The sequence below is a fragment of the Petaurus breviceps genome, unplaced genomic scaffold (genome assembly GCF_028583685.1).
Source record: "Petaurus breviceps papuanus isolate PSGF00001 unplaced genomic scaffold, PetGlider_PUasm1.0 90617, whole genome shotgun sequence".
Taxonomy (NCBI): domain Eukaryota; kingdom Metazoa; phylum Chordata; class Mammalia; order Diprotodontia; family Petauridae; genus Petaurus; species Petaurus breviceps.
Window position 1 is genome coordinate 1,041,592 of NW_027187287.1, and position 14,838 is coordinate 1,056,429.

A 14,838-nucleotide genomic window follows, 5' to 3' on the forward strand; every position below is an offset into this window, starting at 1 on the left:
AATCTTCACACAACATTCTCTGTGTGGTAGATATTAAGAACTAAGTGAAAGGTGTTTGGGCCCCTGTCCCCCTACTCCTCTCTCCTCATTTCAGGGGTTTGTTTTAGAGGCGTTGGAGAGGTCTCCAGAATAGGAGAGAATCGATGGAATGAAGGGAACTGGTTAGAAAAAATAGTGGAAAGTTGACTGGAAGATCTTTTTGAGTCAATGACTAGGGGTGGGGTGGGGGTGGGGATGATTTATAGGGGATCAGTAGGGGCTGATTAACAGGTAAGGCTCAGCTTTTCTCTAGTCAATCACTGTGACATGTCTTCGAAGAGACTATGGCCAAACTGATCAGACCAACCTGACCCGGGAGCCTGAGAAGCTCCTACTCTACAACCGGCCCTGCCCCAGCTTCTGGAGGCCTTAGCCCCCTACACTCCTCTCTCCCCGCCCCCGCCCTGCTGGTGTACCCAGAGTAGTGCGAGCCCCGCCCCGCCGGGTTGCTAGGGGAAGTGACGTCACAGCGCGATGGCGGCGGCTCCTTTAGGCGGCTGAAGGGTGATTTAGGCCCGGAAGATCCGAGTCCATCCGTGGTGGGGAGAGGGCGAACTGGGCCGGCGGGGGCCGGAGCAGGGGCGGCGGCGCTCGGACTGTCCCATCCGCCCCATATTGAGGCGCTGGGAGCGGCGGGGCGGCCGGAAAGCGATGGTGAAAGCGGGGCCGTGAGGGGGGCGGAGCCGGGAGCCGGACCCGCATTAGCGGCAGCAGCGGCGCCGCCTCCCCCGGAGCGCAGACCCAGGAAGCGGTCGGGAGGGGAGGGAGCGAACCAGGCCGGAGCCGAAGCCACCGCCGTCATGGAGCTGAGAGTTGGGAACAGGTACCGGCTGGGCCGAAAGATCGGCAGCGGCTCCTTTGGAGACATCTATCTCGGTGAGGATTGGAAACCCTGTCCCCTCCCCCCCCCTGTCCCCCCTCCTGCAGCAAACTACTCCCCTTTACATACTGTACCCCCCCTCCCCTTCCCCCCCCCCCAGCCCCGCATTGACACCCCACCCCCACCCCACCCCTGCCCCGGCTCCTGCCCTCTCCTCTCGTCGCTTCCGCCAATCTTCCTGGACCACCATAGCTCTTATCACTCGGGGATGCTCCCCCCCCATTACCCCTTCTCTCAGTTTTCTCTGATTTACTGTTGTCTACCTTAGCAGCTCTCCCTTAGCCCTGACAAAACACCCTACCCCACCCCACCCCAGGACCTTCGTTGAGCCACTGCCTGGACTCGGTCCTAATACCTACCCTTCGGTAGTCATCTCTGGCTCCCTGGGTGAAATTGAACTGGAGTCTAGAGTACCTTGAGTAGCTGACACCTGCCTGGGAAAACCTGGTTGGGTTGGACTTTTGTTTTGACATTTACATTAATTAATGGCCGGGGGGGAGGCCTCTGAACTTGGATTTTTTTTTCCAGTGTCCTGTTCTGGGATGCTTTTAATTACTTTAGCCCTTTTCCGAGAGTGAATGAGGGTGAATTATTTGCTTATCCGGTGAATCCTTGGCTAGCATCTAAGCCCCGCTGTTAAAGCTTTAGGTTCTAACCACTGTGACCATCCGTCCTGCTCTCAACTCCCCATCTCTACACTCTCCCCGCCCCCAATCAAATTCTGGCCCTGCCTTAGGATTTTGACTTGAGAATTGACTTGAGGTATCAGGAACCCGAACTGATTGGGGTTAGGGATGGTGTGGATCTGAAATTAAGTTTTTCCTGATTCCAGGTCTGACTTTTTGAGCCCCCAAAATGTTTTCTTTGAGAAGAACTTACCATCAAGGGGAAGGTTAATTCACCCTATCAGTAAAACTTCGACCCTTGGGAGAAGGGAGGACACTGGGTTTTATTAGAATGAATGTTAAGAGATGGAAGTTACTTTAAGCAGTTCATCTCTCCCTCTTCCCCCCCCCCCCCTTCATTTTTATGACTTAGGAAACTGAGGCCCCAGAGAGGTTTATCTACGTTCAAGGTCATATAGCTTTTCATGATAGAGCTTGAACTAGAACCCATTTCTGACTCCCAGACAAGTATCTCTTTCTTATATACCAGGTTGCTTCCTTTGGCCTTGAACTTAAGTAATGAAAGGAGCAGTAGCTCTTGAAAGTTAGAACAGTTAGAAATACATTGCTTCCTGAAATTAATATGGTTAAGAGCCTGAATGAAGAAATAAATTTTTGTGTCAATAAGTGCTGTGGATTTGACTTCAAATACCTATTATGTTGTTTTTTTTAAGATATTATGAAGGGGGTATTTAATGTAATGGATGGCTATATTTGCTATAATGCAATTGCCAGTAACTAAATATCTGAGAGAGCTGTGTTCTTAGTTACCGGGTATGGTGTAACACAGTGCACCAAAGGAAATCTTTGCATTTCTAGTGGAAGATCTAAGAGACTGGTGATCAGATTACTGTAACTGTGTCTTTGCTTTTTAGAGAGGAAAGGGTAGGGCTTTTGCTACCTCTCCACTGTATTGTCCAAAAATAAACAAAGGCCATGTCTCTTTCAGAAGACTCTACAGCACCATCTTACTGCTCTCTCTGGGATCCCCATGTGTTCCCTAATCCATGTGTTTTGTACTCATGGGGGAAAATGTCAAAACAACGCTAATGCAGTGTGGAGGTGGAGAACTACACTAGTTAAAAATCTGGAAATTCCACAGTTGCAGTTCCTACAGCAACCTTGTTACAGATACGTTCTTGCTTAAGTTCCTATTTTTCCTACTAAACAAACTTTACAACAGTAGCAACCATGATTAGAGTCATAAGTGGAGAAAGTAGGAGGCCCAGGGTGCTATATCCAATCCCTCTGTCACCTTGGGTAAATGACTGAAAAGCCTTTCTGGGTGCCAGTTTCTTCTACTTAAATGGCTATGGATATAACTTTTGCCACCAGTTAACTTTTGGGAGGGGGAAGGAATGGGGTGGAGGAAGGGAATTTTAGATAACTTAAATTTTCTACGAACTTAAGAATGATCACAAATAGGATTGTCCAGTACTAAAAGGATGTACCATGAGTTGGAAAGTACCATTGTTTTTGTAACCTTTAGTTGATGAAGTTTATACATATTCACTTCTAAGTGCTTAAAGACAAATTAATTTAAACTTGTCTACGTGCAGTGCAGATCAGTGTTACCCTCCCTTTAAAGATAGGAAAGAAAGGCTAAATAATTGGTTGCAAGTGATATACAATTAGCAAAACTATGGAACTATGGGCTAGTGCCAAGAATTCCTACTCTTGAAACAGTCCTTTTACTATTAAAATATGTAAGGTAAGTTTGTAATTGAGCATTTTCTCTGGAAAAGCTACCTTTCGGATAAATGTTATGGAATAGATATGAGCAGTATATAACACTTGAATCTGGCATCGGGTGTGGGACTGAAAAAAATAACATTTTTTCCTCTGGTTTTTCTCAGATAAATTGTATTCTTCACAAGTAACTACATTCTAGCGTGTTCTTGGAAAAATAGTGTACAAACTTAAAGATTAAGATGATCTCTGTATTGGTAGTATAGGATTTTGCTTAAATGTAAATGTCATTGAGGGGAAAATCATTTTGAATTTCAATAATACCTCTGCTTTTGTACTCATTGATATAACCTTTTCCCCTTTCTTTTCTGGGTCCCCCACCCTAAACCCAGGAAAAGGAATTGAGGATCCTGTAAATATTACAAAAATTGAGGTAAACGAAATGAAGACAAACAGAAGACTCTATTTCTTTGTTCCTAGTAAACCTGGAGAATGACCCCTCTTTTTAGACTCTGTTGCTCTTTGAACAAAACTTTTGCTCTACTCACTTGAAGTAGAACAAGTTTTATAACCATCACACTGCAATTATAGTTGGGTGGTAGTATTTAAATATTTATATGTAAGTAGTCTGCCGGTGCCTTCTCAGCAGCGCTTTGGAAGCATAGTGTACTGGGTAAATGCAAGCTGTTTGGCATATTTATAGAAAAATGGATTTTGGCAACTGTTTTAACCTTGGCTTCTGGATCCTAGGTGGCAGTAGACTGCCTTTTAGCCACACTGATTCCCACACCGGGGAGCAGAATCTTTCAGATCCTTGTCTTGGGAGTCAAAGGCCTAGTTCATTATATTATAGGTTACTTTTTCTTTCTGAACCTGGGTTCTAAGAATGTGTTTGGGTTGTTTTTTCTGATTTTATAGTAATTGTAGACAAAATCTTTAATTTTGTCAGCAATTTTTTGGTGGCCTGGAGGTATTTGATAGTTTCTAGCCTTTTTTCAACTTAAGTGTTTAGATGTCTTTTTCCCTACTATTAACTTTAGGTTACTGATGTATGTATTATCCACAGCAGTTGTTTTCCTCCTCATGTGTTACGCTCTTCCAGGCCACCCTATCCCCACAATCAAGTGGAAGCTCTTTAGTAATTTAAGGAAAACATGGGTGAAAAGGTAAGTCTCCCATACTACTACCACAGAATGGGTCTATTGAGAGGCAGTACAAACCTCGAGGAATCGAAAGTTTTGGATGCTGACACATTCTGACCCACACAGAGTTGGTGTGATCTTAGGCTAATCACTTCACCTTTCTGTGCTACAGAAATTTTTCTAAAACCATAAATTACAGAATAAGTCTTTAATCTGCATTAGTAGAAGGACTTTCCCCCTGGTGAGTTCCCTATGCCAGTGAAATCACCAGTGAAATTATTTATCTGTACCAAAGGGGGAAAAAAGTGACCTTAAGGATTATCTGATGTTCTGTATTAATTGAATAAATGCAAAAAAAAAATTGAAGCTCTTTTTGTGCCAAGCCCTGTGACAAGTATTGGGGATACAAATAGAAAAAAATGAGATGGTCCCTGTACTTCATTTTCTTTACATTAGTATAGACAGTTGAGGGGAAAATGAATTATTACTATCATTGTTATCTAGCACTATTAAGATTTGCAGGGTACTTTACAAGTATTATCTCATTTTATCCTCACAACCACCCTGGGAGGTAGGTGCTCTTCTTATGCCTATTTTAGAGATGAGATAACTGAGGCAGGCAGGTTAACTTGCCCAGGGTCACACAACTGGTCTATCTGAGAATGAATTGAACTCTGGTCTTCCTGACTCTTAGTCTGTATCTCTATTTACTGTGCTACCTACTGGACTGGATCAGAGGATATTTTACTAATATTTTCATAACTAAGATAATTTCTAACAATCATATAGTAAAGAGAGGGCTGTTGCAGTTTGCCTGGGCTACCTAAGAAAAGACTATGTAGTTACAAGGAATTATGTATGAAGATTGGTTTCTTTGGTTGTTGGGAGGTAGGTGGTTTAGGTGGATAAGGTTTCCATTTAACATCTCATTCTTTCTTTTTTTTTTTTTTTTTTTAAAGCAATCAGGGTTAAGTAACTTGCTCAAGGTTACATGGCCAGTTATTTCTGGGTGTGGTGCTAAGTGTCTGAGCCCGGATTTGATCCAGGTCATCCCGACACTGGAGCCAGTGCTCTTACTCGCTGAGCCACCTGGCCGCCCCTCATCTCATTCTTTCTGATGTTTGGTATTTCCTCCTTTTATTGGAGGAAGAAGCTGCCCTCTAGTTTACTGAGCTTTTTTTTTCAGAATATGATAGTGGAACGACATGAGCAAGTGCAATCTTGCTTTATTGATGCAGCCAACTGTGCTGGTTCAGTCATATGAAAGGACTGCTAACTACTCATTCTCTGTCCAGATGGTGAAGATGAGCCAAGAAATGGGACTGAGAGGACAGGAATGTGCCTCTCAGACCTATGATTTGCTTTTCCCCCTGCCAAGACATTATGACTTACTGAATTTTGAAGAACATAGAGTTTTCAACAGTGTGTCAAGGTATACCAGAGGGTAGTTCAATTATTGTTTGTATTGACCCGTAAGTGTTGTTTCTGAAAGTTGCCCTCTAACAGATGATAAACCATTCTGCTACTTTACCACAACATTTACTCCAGGCAGAATTCTAGATTATTCATTATCTGGGTTGTGGAATAGCTTCCTTGGGGAACTTAAAGAGAGCTTGTTTCTAATTCTGCTCTCAAGGTTCAGGTCTAAAACCTGAATCTGTCTCATTAGGAAACTTCACACAAAAGTACAGGCTGGAAGCACTTCACAACTGTCATATTTTGTGGACTATGATTGGGTCAAAATGTAACATAACACCTTTACCATGTCTAAGCGGTAAGTGCATGGGTTTTTATATGATGTCCTGTCCTCAGGCTGAAACATATGTGGCATTTTGGTCTAGTTGTTAGGGATAGTGCCTGTTAGATAATGAAAGCAAGAAGAACTTTCTCAACTGGAAATGTCCTTTTTTTTTTTTTAAGTGTATTTTCTGTAACTCCTCTGGAAAGCATGCATCCATAGCAATTTAGACATTTCCGTCATACATGAATATTTGTCTGGGATCTTCTTACCAATATTTCTGCTAGTTTTTGGCTTCCTTTTTAGTACCAAACATGTCACCATATGAGTTAGTGGAACCTCTGGCAATGCCATTAGTTAATGGTGCTTTGGGAGTATTACTACTTGGTATATTTTATATCTTAATGTTAGAGTTAGTAGCTATGTCCTCCTGTTTCTTTAAATAATTTTGTCAGTGTGAATATTTGTGAACCCATTGTATTCTAGTAGATAATCTTTTTGAGTTATTGTCAGTGAAAATTCATCACAAATCATGGGGCTCTCCAAATTTAATTACACTGGGCCTCAGGCAGCAGAACCTAAAAGTTTTTGGCCCATCACCTACTTGAAACTGTTTTAGCTTGATAGGTAGATCTTGTCATAGTTTATACTTTGCTAGCAAAGCCTTGTAGAATCCAAGGTCACATCCATGCAATAAATGACAATACACTAGAGTGGAGTTTTAGTGGAACCTAGATAGAAATGAAATAGTCCTGCAAATGGGGAGTTGACATTTGTTTTTCTCATTTAATGTTCATATATTAATGAACTGAACCTATTTAGAGCTTAGTCTTATGTTTAAGATATCTAGTCCCTATGGAATATTGTTAGACTTCTACTGTGGAAGGGATTCACCAACCACAAATGAGAGAATCTTAGTGATGCTCATGGGTGATTGTGTATGTGACATCTGTGTGGCAGATAGTACTTGTCCCTCTTAGATCCCTTTAGCCAGTCATGACAAAAGGATATTCCTTCCATCTCTAGGTCAAGCAGTATAAGGCCAACTCCCAGGCTGTGTGTTTTTGACTAGTTGGGGCTGTCTCTGTCTGCTCTCAAAACCTATGGTTCCTTGGGCTCAGCTTAGGGGGTGAAAAACTGCCATTGCTGAAGGTGACTAGCGGGAAGTTAATTCTTTTTTTTTTTTTTAAGCAATTGGGGCTAAGTAACTTGCCCAAGGTTACACAGCCAGTCTTTTTGTGTGGGTGTTAAGTATCTGAGGCCAGAACCGATCCCAGGTCCTCCTGACTCCCAGGCCAGCACTCTTACTCATTGCGCCACCTCGCTGCCCCTGGGAAGTTAATTCTTGCACAGCAGAAATAGTCTAAGGAATATTGTCCTTTCTATCAAATGAGCACCTTCAAGGATGACCTTGGATAGTCTGATTGTGCTGTTAAAAGCTGTCCTGTCATGGAGTTCCTACCAGCTGCTAAGTGATGTTGTGCTGATAAGTTTATACAAAGAAGAATAGTGTCATAGGTTTTTCTTTGCTTCTTAGGAAAGTGTAACAGATTGGTCATAATATCATGCAATTAATATCAGTCATAATATTCCTTAACTGAATTTGTGCATTCATATTCAGTAGGGTTTTGAGAGAGCCACTGAATCCATGTGTTCTACTTAATTTTATGAGATTTTCATTTATTTCAATTGTGTCTACCTGTGTTCTAATTGCATCAGTATTTAATACACTATATGGTTTTCTAATGAGAATGTTAAAAATGGCTCATTTTTAATGGTAAATTAATTTCTTGAACAACAAATAGTCATTAGTAGGAATGAAATGGTGGTCATTCTTGAGGGAAGCAGTGATTCATTTTTCATAAATGACCAAATGCCCTGTTTTACTAGAAGTAAACTGTCTCAGAACAGTTCAGGCAGACAAAGGCGTGACTCAGATTCTTTAAGTATTTCTTGGACGTGATTAAGTTATGACATGCAGATTGTCAGAGGGGTAGTTTTTCTTGCAATCTAGATTATTGTTGATAGTAGCACCTTTCCTCTTAGGAGCTCAAAGTACTTAGAAAATAGCATTTTTCCTTGCTGTATCCTTTTGAAACAGCGTTATCTTCCCACCAGTTTTTAATGGGGGGGGAAGTTGAGTCAAGGGTGGGGGACTGTGGTGTTTTGTCGATACTAAGCAGATTTTTAGGACTCCACTCATCTCAGTGGGGGTTGTTCTAAGCATTGGCTGCTCTTATCCTATGGTCTTTTAGGCTTATGCAGCCTATGAGGGAAAGAACTTGAGTGTTATGTCTAACTTTCTCATCCATTCCTATTCTCTATTCTCAAAGCCTGGTTGAGTATAAAGCTTTGGGTTACAGGCTAATATGTGCTTGTTTTGTGAATAATTGTAATGTTTGGGTATCAGTACCTTTTCATGGTAGAGAGTATAAGGTTGGATGTGGGCATTCTCCTTTTTGGAATGGAGCAGGGATTTAGATAAAATAATTCTGATTGTATCCCCAAACTTGATGACAAGTCATATTGATTATATAGTGTGACATTGGCAAAATGAACAAAAGGTTGTTGTTCAGTTGTTTCAGTTGTGTCTCACTCTTCATGACCCTGTTTGGGTTTTTCTTGGCAAAGATGCTGGAGTGGTTTGTCTTTTCCTTCTCCAGCATATATCACAGATAAAGAAACTGAGGCACACAGGATTAAGTGTCTTGCCCAGGGTCACATAGCTAGGAGATGTCTGAGGCCAGATTTGAGCTCAGGAAGATGAGTTTTCCTGACTTCAGGCCTGGCACTCTATCCACTGTACCACCTTGCTGCTGCCCCCTGGACAAGAGGTGCTTTTGCCTTATCTGAGAGGGCAAAGGATCCTCCTAGGACTTTATATACAGATTTTATGCTACTGATGGCTATACAGACACTTGGGAATTTTTTCCCCATAAGTTTAAGTTTTTGCCCTAGCACTGGGTATTTGTACTCTTGCCTAGTCTTATGACCAGTAGCACATGTTTTCAGGGTTCCTGATAGAGGTTCAAGATTCTGTCATTGTCCATAAAACAGACTTCAAACTTGTTTGGAAATTGAACCTTTGGCTTCATTAGCATTATGGTTAGAACATCCCAGATATTTTGACATTTGGTGTATTTCAGGTGATCAGTTTCAGGTTGTTTGGATGGATCATTGAAAATTCAATGTCACTACTAGAAAAATGGTTCTAAATACAAGCACACTTGTCCTATTTGTAGGAAGGACGGTTCTGATAAATAATATAGTATGTTGCAGGAAGACATATATAGTCACAATTGCCATGTAACTACTAGAAAGAATGACTGCCTTAGTTGTTTGAGCATGAAAATATACTAATCTAGGCTGGCTAAAGAATATTCAAAAAATATTAATTTTATCTCTGATAAAACCACATGACTTAGTGTCTCTAATAAATACTAATCTGAATGGGTTACAAGGAAAGGGAGTTTTTATTGTATTTGGAAAACTTGCTTTTTTAAGCCAGGTCTGAAAGTCTTAAAAAGTAGAAAAGTAATAAAAATTTCTGTAATTTAGGATTTTTTTTAAAGCCCTAGTTGACAGAAATTAGCATAAAATGCCCATTCCTAGTAGGTAAAACCCAGGTAACTGATTTTCATAATTTTTTTTCCCCCACTAGGTACTGACATTGCTGCAGGAGAAGAAGTTGCCATCAAGCTCGAATGTGTCAAAACCAAACACCCTCAGCTCCATATTGAGAGCAAAATCTACAAAATGATGCAGGGAGGAGGTATGATCAAATATAATGAAGAGGAAAATTGAACTTTTGTGTCAGGGCATTTTCCCATAAGCTATAGAGTTAAGCTTTGGGATATTTTTATTGGGGAGATCTCAAACACAATAGAAGGAACATTGTACTGAAAGACAGGCAACTTGGGTAATAGTTTCAAATCTGTCGTTAACTACCTGTGTGATCTTGTGCAAATCATTTAACCTTTCATGGGAATCAGTTTCCTTATTCTCAAATGAGGGATTTGGTAGCTCTGACATTTTATGAAATTACCAACCTGTTTCAGTTTCTTTTATACTTGAATTATAGTGTGAAAAATCAGTACATCGTTTCAGTAAGCATTTGTTAAGTGCCTGCTTTGTGCCAAACACTGGTTATGTGGACAAAAATAAAGTAGCCCTTAACTCTCAGGGAGCTTACATTTTATTGGTGAAGTTGGCATAATTTTTAAAAAGTTTGTGACAAAAGAAATAATTAATCAGGAATATCAGGAAAGGCCTCGTGAGAAATAGTATTTGAGCTGAGTTTTCAAAGAAATGAAGGATTCTAAGAATGAGGAGGGAGTACTTTATAGGCATGAGAAGAGAGCCTGTAACAGAGATGGGGGATAGTGTAGCAGCAAGCACCCCAAGCGTCCTCAGGGTTTGCTGCCACCACAGGTTCTTGGATCTGCTTTGTTAAAGGAAAGCAACTCAAAATGGGTTAACAAGCTTACTTTAGTCAGTCAGACATATATCAGTTTTACCTTGTTCAGGGGAAAAAGTCAGCACCCCGAACTTCAAAGTATACAGGCAGAATTATCAAGACAGAAACAGATCTAGTAGACAGATTTCAAACTGTCCAACCATTACATCCATACCCAGTCAACATCTGGGTTTTTTCAAAGGGGGGGGTGCTCAGGACAATGGCTTCCCAGAATCCTTATCAAATCACAGAACACTTCTCAAAGTGAGCCCCAAAACAAAGCTACACATCAGGGCTTATATAGCTGTAATGAGAATGTAAATTTGGAAGATCTTCCCTGCCCCTAGGCTAAAGTGCACCTGAAGCCTGGGGTGGGAGGCTTGTTTTTCAGTAGATACTTTTTGATTGGCCAGTGAGTCAACAAGGTTGTTACATTCTCTGAGCCAGGAGAAGGCTATATAAGCCCTGATGTGAGGCTTTGTTTTGGGGCTCACTTTGAGAAGTGTTCTGTGATTTGATCTAGATTCTGGGAGGCCATTGTCCAGAGCCCCCCGGCTTTGAAAAACCCAGATGTTGAAACCCAGATGTTGATTTGGTATGGATGTAATGGTTGGACATTTTGGAAAGCTGTCTACTTGATCTCTCTGTCTTGATACTTCTGCCTGTATACTTTGAAGTTCGGGGTGCTGACCTTTTCCCCCTGAACGAGGTAAACGATATATGTTTGACTGATTAAAGTAAGCTTGTTAACCCATTTTGAGTTGTTTTCCTTTAACAAAGCAGATCCAAGAACCTGTATGGGCAGACACCCTGAGGACCGCTTGGGGTGCTTGCTGCTACAATAGCCTTCTCCTGGCTCAGAGAATGTAACAACCTTTTGGACCCACTGGCCAATCAAAAAGTATCTACTGAAAAACAAGCCTCCCACCCCAGGCTCCAGGTGCACTTTAGCCTAGGGGCAGGGAAGATCTTCCAAATTTGCATTCCCATTACAGATAGGATGTTGTATGTGAGGCTAGTTTGCTTATACCAATAAGTCTATAGAAGAGAATAATTATAAGCCTAGAAGATAAATTGGAGTCAGATTGTGAAAGAATTTAATTGTCTGAGTAGTTCATATTTGATTCTAGAATAAGTTGCTGCTGGAGTTTTTGAGCAATGTAGTGACATGTTTAGATCTGTGCTTTAGGAATATCACGTTGGTAGTGGTATGGAGAATGGATTGGAGAGTAGGGAGATGTGAGGCAGGAAGCATTAGGGGGCTGTTAAAATAGTTAAAATGAAATGTAATAAGAGCCTAAAGTAGAATAATGGCTATGTTAGTAGAGAGAAAAACAGATGAAAGATGGCTGCAAATTTGGCAACCGATTAGGTATGTAAGGCGAGGGAAAATGAATTGAAGGTGATTCAAGTTCCAAATTTGGGAGACTTAGGAAGAAAATTGGGAATTGAAGAAGAGTGGTGTGGTGTTTTTGGAAAAGGAGGAAGATAACACATATTTTGGACATGTTGAAAATATATACATAAAGCATACAGGTGGAAATGTCCACTAGGAGGCAGGTGCTGAGAGATTGGATCTTTAGAGAACAATTAGGGCTGAATATATAGGTCTCAAAGTCATCTGCATAGAAGTGATCATTTAACCCATGGAGGCTAATAGAGTCACCAAGAGAGGGAGTATAGAAAGAAGAGAGCACTAGACACAGTGTTTGGCATCCGCCCTCAGGGTGCCTGACAAGAAAGGCGAACCAGTACAAAGGAAAGTGAGAAGGAGCAGTCTGACATTTCAAAAAAGAGCAAAGAGCGAATAGTCTCATAAAAACCCAGGGAGGAGAGAGAATCCAAGAAGTAGTCAAATCTTTCATGAGGTCAGAAAGGTGGAGATTGAAGGGGCAAAGGTCATCAGATTCGATCAGTAAGAGATCTTTGGTAACTTTTTAGAGATAACTGTTGTGAGGAGATCAGAAGTCTTGCAGGGGTTGAGTAGTGAGGATAGGAAGTAGGAGCAACAAGTATAAATGACTTAGAGCCTAGTGTTGAGCTCTGGGTGTGTTTTGTAAACAATCGAATATAATCTTGTAGATGGGGAGAGATTGAAGAGGGAGACCAAAAGTGGTGATAACCTGCTGGAGGGGATGGGATCCAGAGCCTGAAAGTCAGGGCCTAGGCTGGTTTGGGAAGCTTGTGAGAAGAGAAAGTTTAGAGTAGCCTTTTTTCCAAGTGTGATAGACAGTCAGTTAGGCAAGAATAAAAGGATTGCTTTGCTGCAATCAGGACCCAGTTGAAATTAGATAGCAAATTTCTGGATAGCTCAGTCAGTGTGGTAGCTTCCTCTATCAATACATGAGCTGTGAGTAAGAGCCTAGGAGGTAGATGGTGGGAGTACCTTGGGGTTTTGCAAGGCATGAGTGGTACAAAGAGAGCAGGGGATTGGAGAGTAGAGGACAGAGTAGAAGATGACAGAAAATGGTTAACTGTGGGGTCAGAATTAATTGGGAAGGGAGGAAAGTCCAGGACCAGGGTGTTGACCTGGGAGAATACTGACAAATGGAGAGATTGGAGGTAACATGGACAGTAAACTTTTACTTTGGCAGCCTGGCATGTAGAATTCTGGAACTTCCCACACCTACATCAAAACTTTTTTTTTGGTGAGAGTTGTTAACCTGCTAAGTTGTTGTTATACTCACCCCCTCAGAGTTATCATTTTCCTGCTCAGAAAATATCAGTGTCTCTTTTGCCTGCGTGATAAGATACTAAGTTCTTAGCTGGAATTTAAAACCCTTCACAGTGTAGCTCTCATCTACTTTAAAGGGGGGTGCGTTCTGGAGAGGAATGAGACATGACTGTTCTGGGTGCCCTCCTGAAATGGAGGTTCTTGGAAGAGCTATCCACCTAGAGGAGGAGGTGGCTGAGAAGACTAAAGGGTAGAAGGTATTCCTAGTGTATGAACTCTAGGAGGTTGCGGGATGAAGAACTAGGGGCATGGTTAGAGGAGGAAATTCAGAGTAGAGCTTGGAGAGGAATGAGACATTGAATATAATGGTGGTACCAAAGTAAAGGACCAGTGGTAGAACAGTGGGGAGTTTTGATAGTATGCCCAGTACCCTAAAGAGTTATGTATGTGATATATTTATCTACCTGGCAAAGTGGCTCTTAAGAAGCACCAGTCTTAGCAAGGACTGTGTGTGTTTTTTGTACAGGGACTTATATTGAACGTTGGAAACCTGAAAAATGAACATTGTTTCTTTTAGGAGAAATCTTTAAAAAGTAACCACTATTCAGAGATGATTTTTGTACTTGTCATTGTCCATCCAAGTTTTGAGGTGGGGAGTGAGACGTTCCCAATATTTCTTTGTGTGTGTGTGTGTGTGTTTATTTTTTTTATATTAATTTGTTTCTTTCCTTTTAGTTTACAGGATTCAATTCCACAATTCCTTGAGCTTCACATTTTGTCCCCCTCCCTCCCTTCCCCCCCATGGCGGCTTATAGTCAAGTATAGGATCTGTAAATACTTTCACATTATACATTAGTCAGGTTATAAGGACGGATTGTACCAGCTGGGATGAAAAAATGGTAAAGAGGACATAAAACCAAATAAGAGAAGGAAAAAGATCAGGTATTTTGCTTCCACCTGTATATAAACTTAGTTCTTTCTAGTTCTTTCTCTGGATGCACATATTTCTCTCCATCATGAGTCTTTTGGGATTGACTTATATCACTGCATTGCTGAGAAGAGTCCAGTCTATCAAAGTTGGTCATCACACGTACGTTGTGTCTGTAATTGTATACAAATTTCTCCTGGTTCTACTCTTCTCACTCAGCATCAGTTCTTTTAAGCCTCTCCAGGTAAATATGAAGACCATCTGCTCCTCCTTTCTTATAGCACAATAGTATTCCATAACATACATATACCACAACTTGTTCAACCATTCCCCAATTGATGGGCACCCCCTTAATTTCCAATTCTTTAAAAGAGCTGCTATAAACATTTTTGTACATATGGGTCTTTCTCTCATTTCTATGATCTCTTTGGGATATAACCCTAGGAGTGGTATTGCTGGATCAAAGGGTATGAAAGTATTTATAGCCCTTTGGGCATAATTCCAGATTGCTCTCCAGAAAGGCTGGATCGGTTCACAACTCCACCAGCAATGCATTAGTGTTCCCATTTGCCCACATCCTCTCCAGCATTTGTCATTTTCCTGTTTTGTCCTCTTAGCCAATCTGAC

The 14,838-nt window shown here is 41.3% G+C and overlaps 1 protein-coding gene across 5 annotated transcripts in view; it reads left to right on the plus strand.

Moving 5' to 3' along the window:
- The first annotated feature begins 494 nt into the window (after positions 1–494).
- CSNK1D (casein kinase 1 delta) overlaps positions 495–14,838 on the plus strand; it is a 79,502-nt gene continuing 65,158 nt past the window's right edge. Inside the window, exons 1-2 of one of the 5 annotated variants that reach the window (XM_069063978.1) lie at positions 495–915; positions 9,815–9,925. In XM_069063978.1, the coding sequence (XP_068920079.1) occupies positions 840–915; positions 9,815–9,925 (187 nt within the window). In that variant the 5' untranslated portion in view covers positions 495–839. The remainder of the gene's footprint in view (positions 916–9,814; positions 9,926–14,838) is intronic. The other 4 variants (XR_011163558.1, XM_069063975.1, XM_069063976.1 and 1 more) reach the window with 4 other exon arrangements.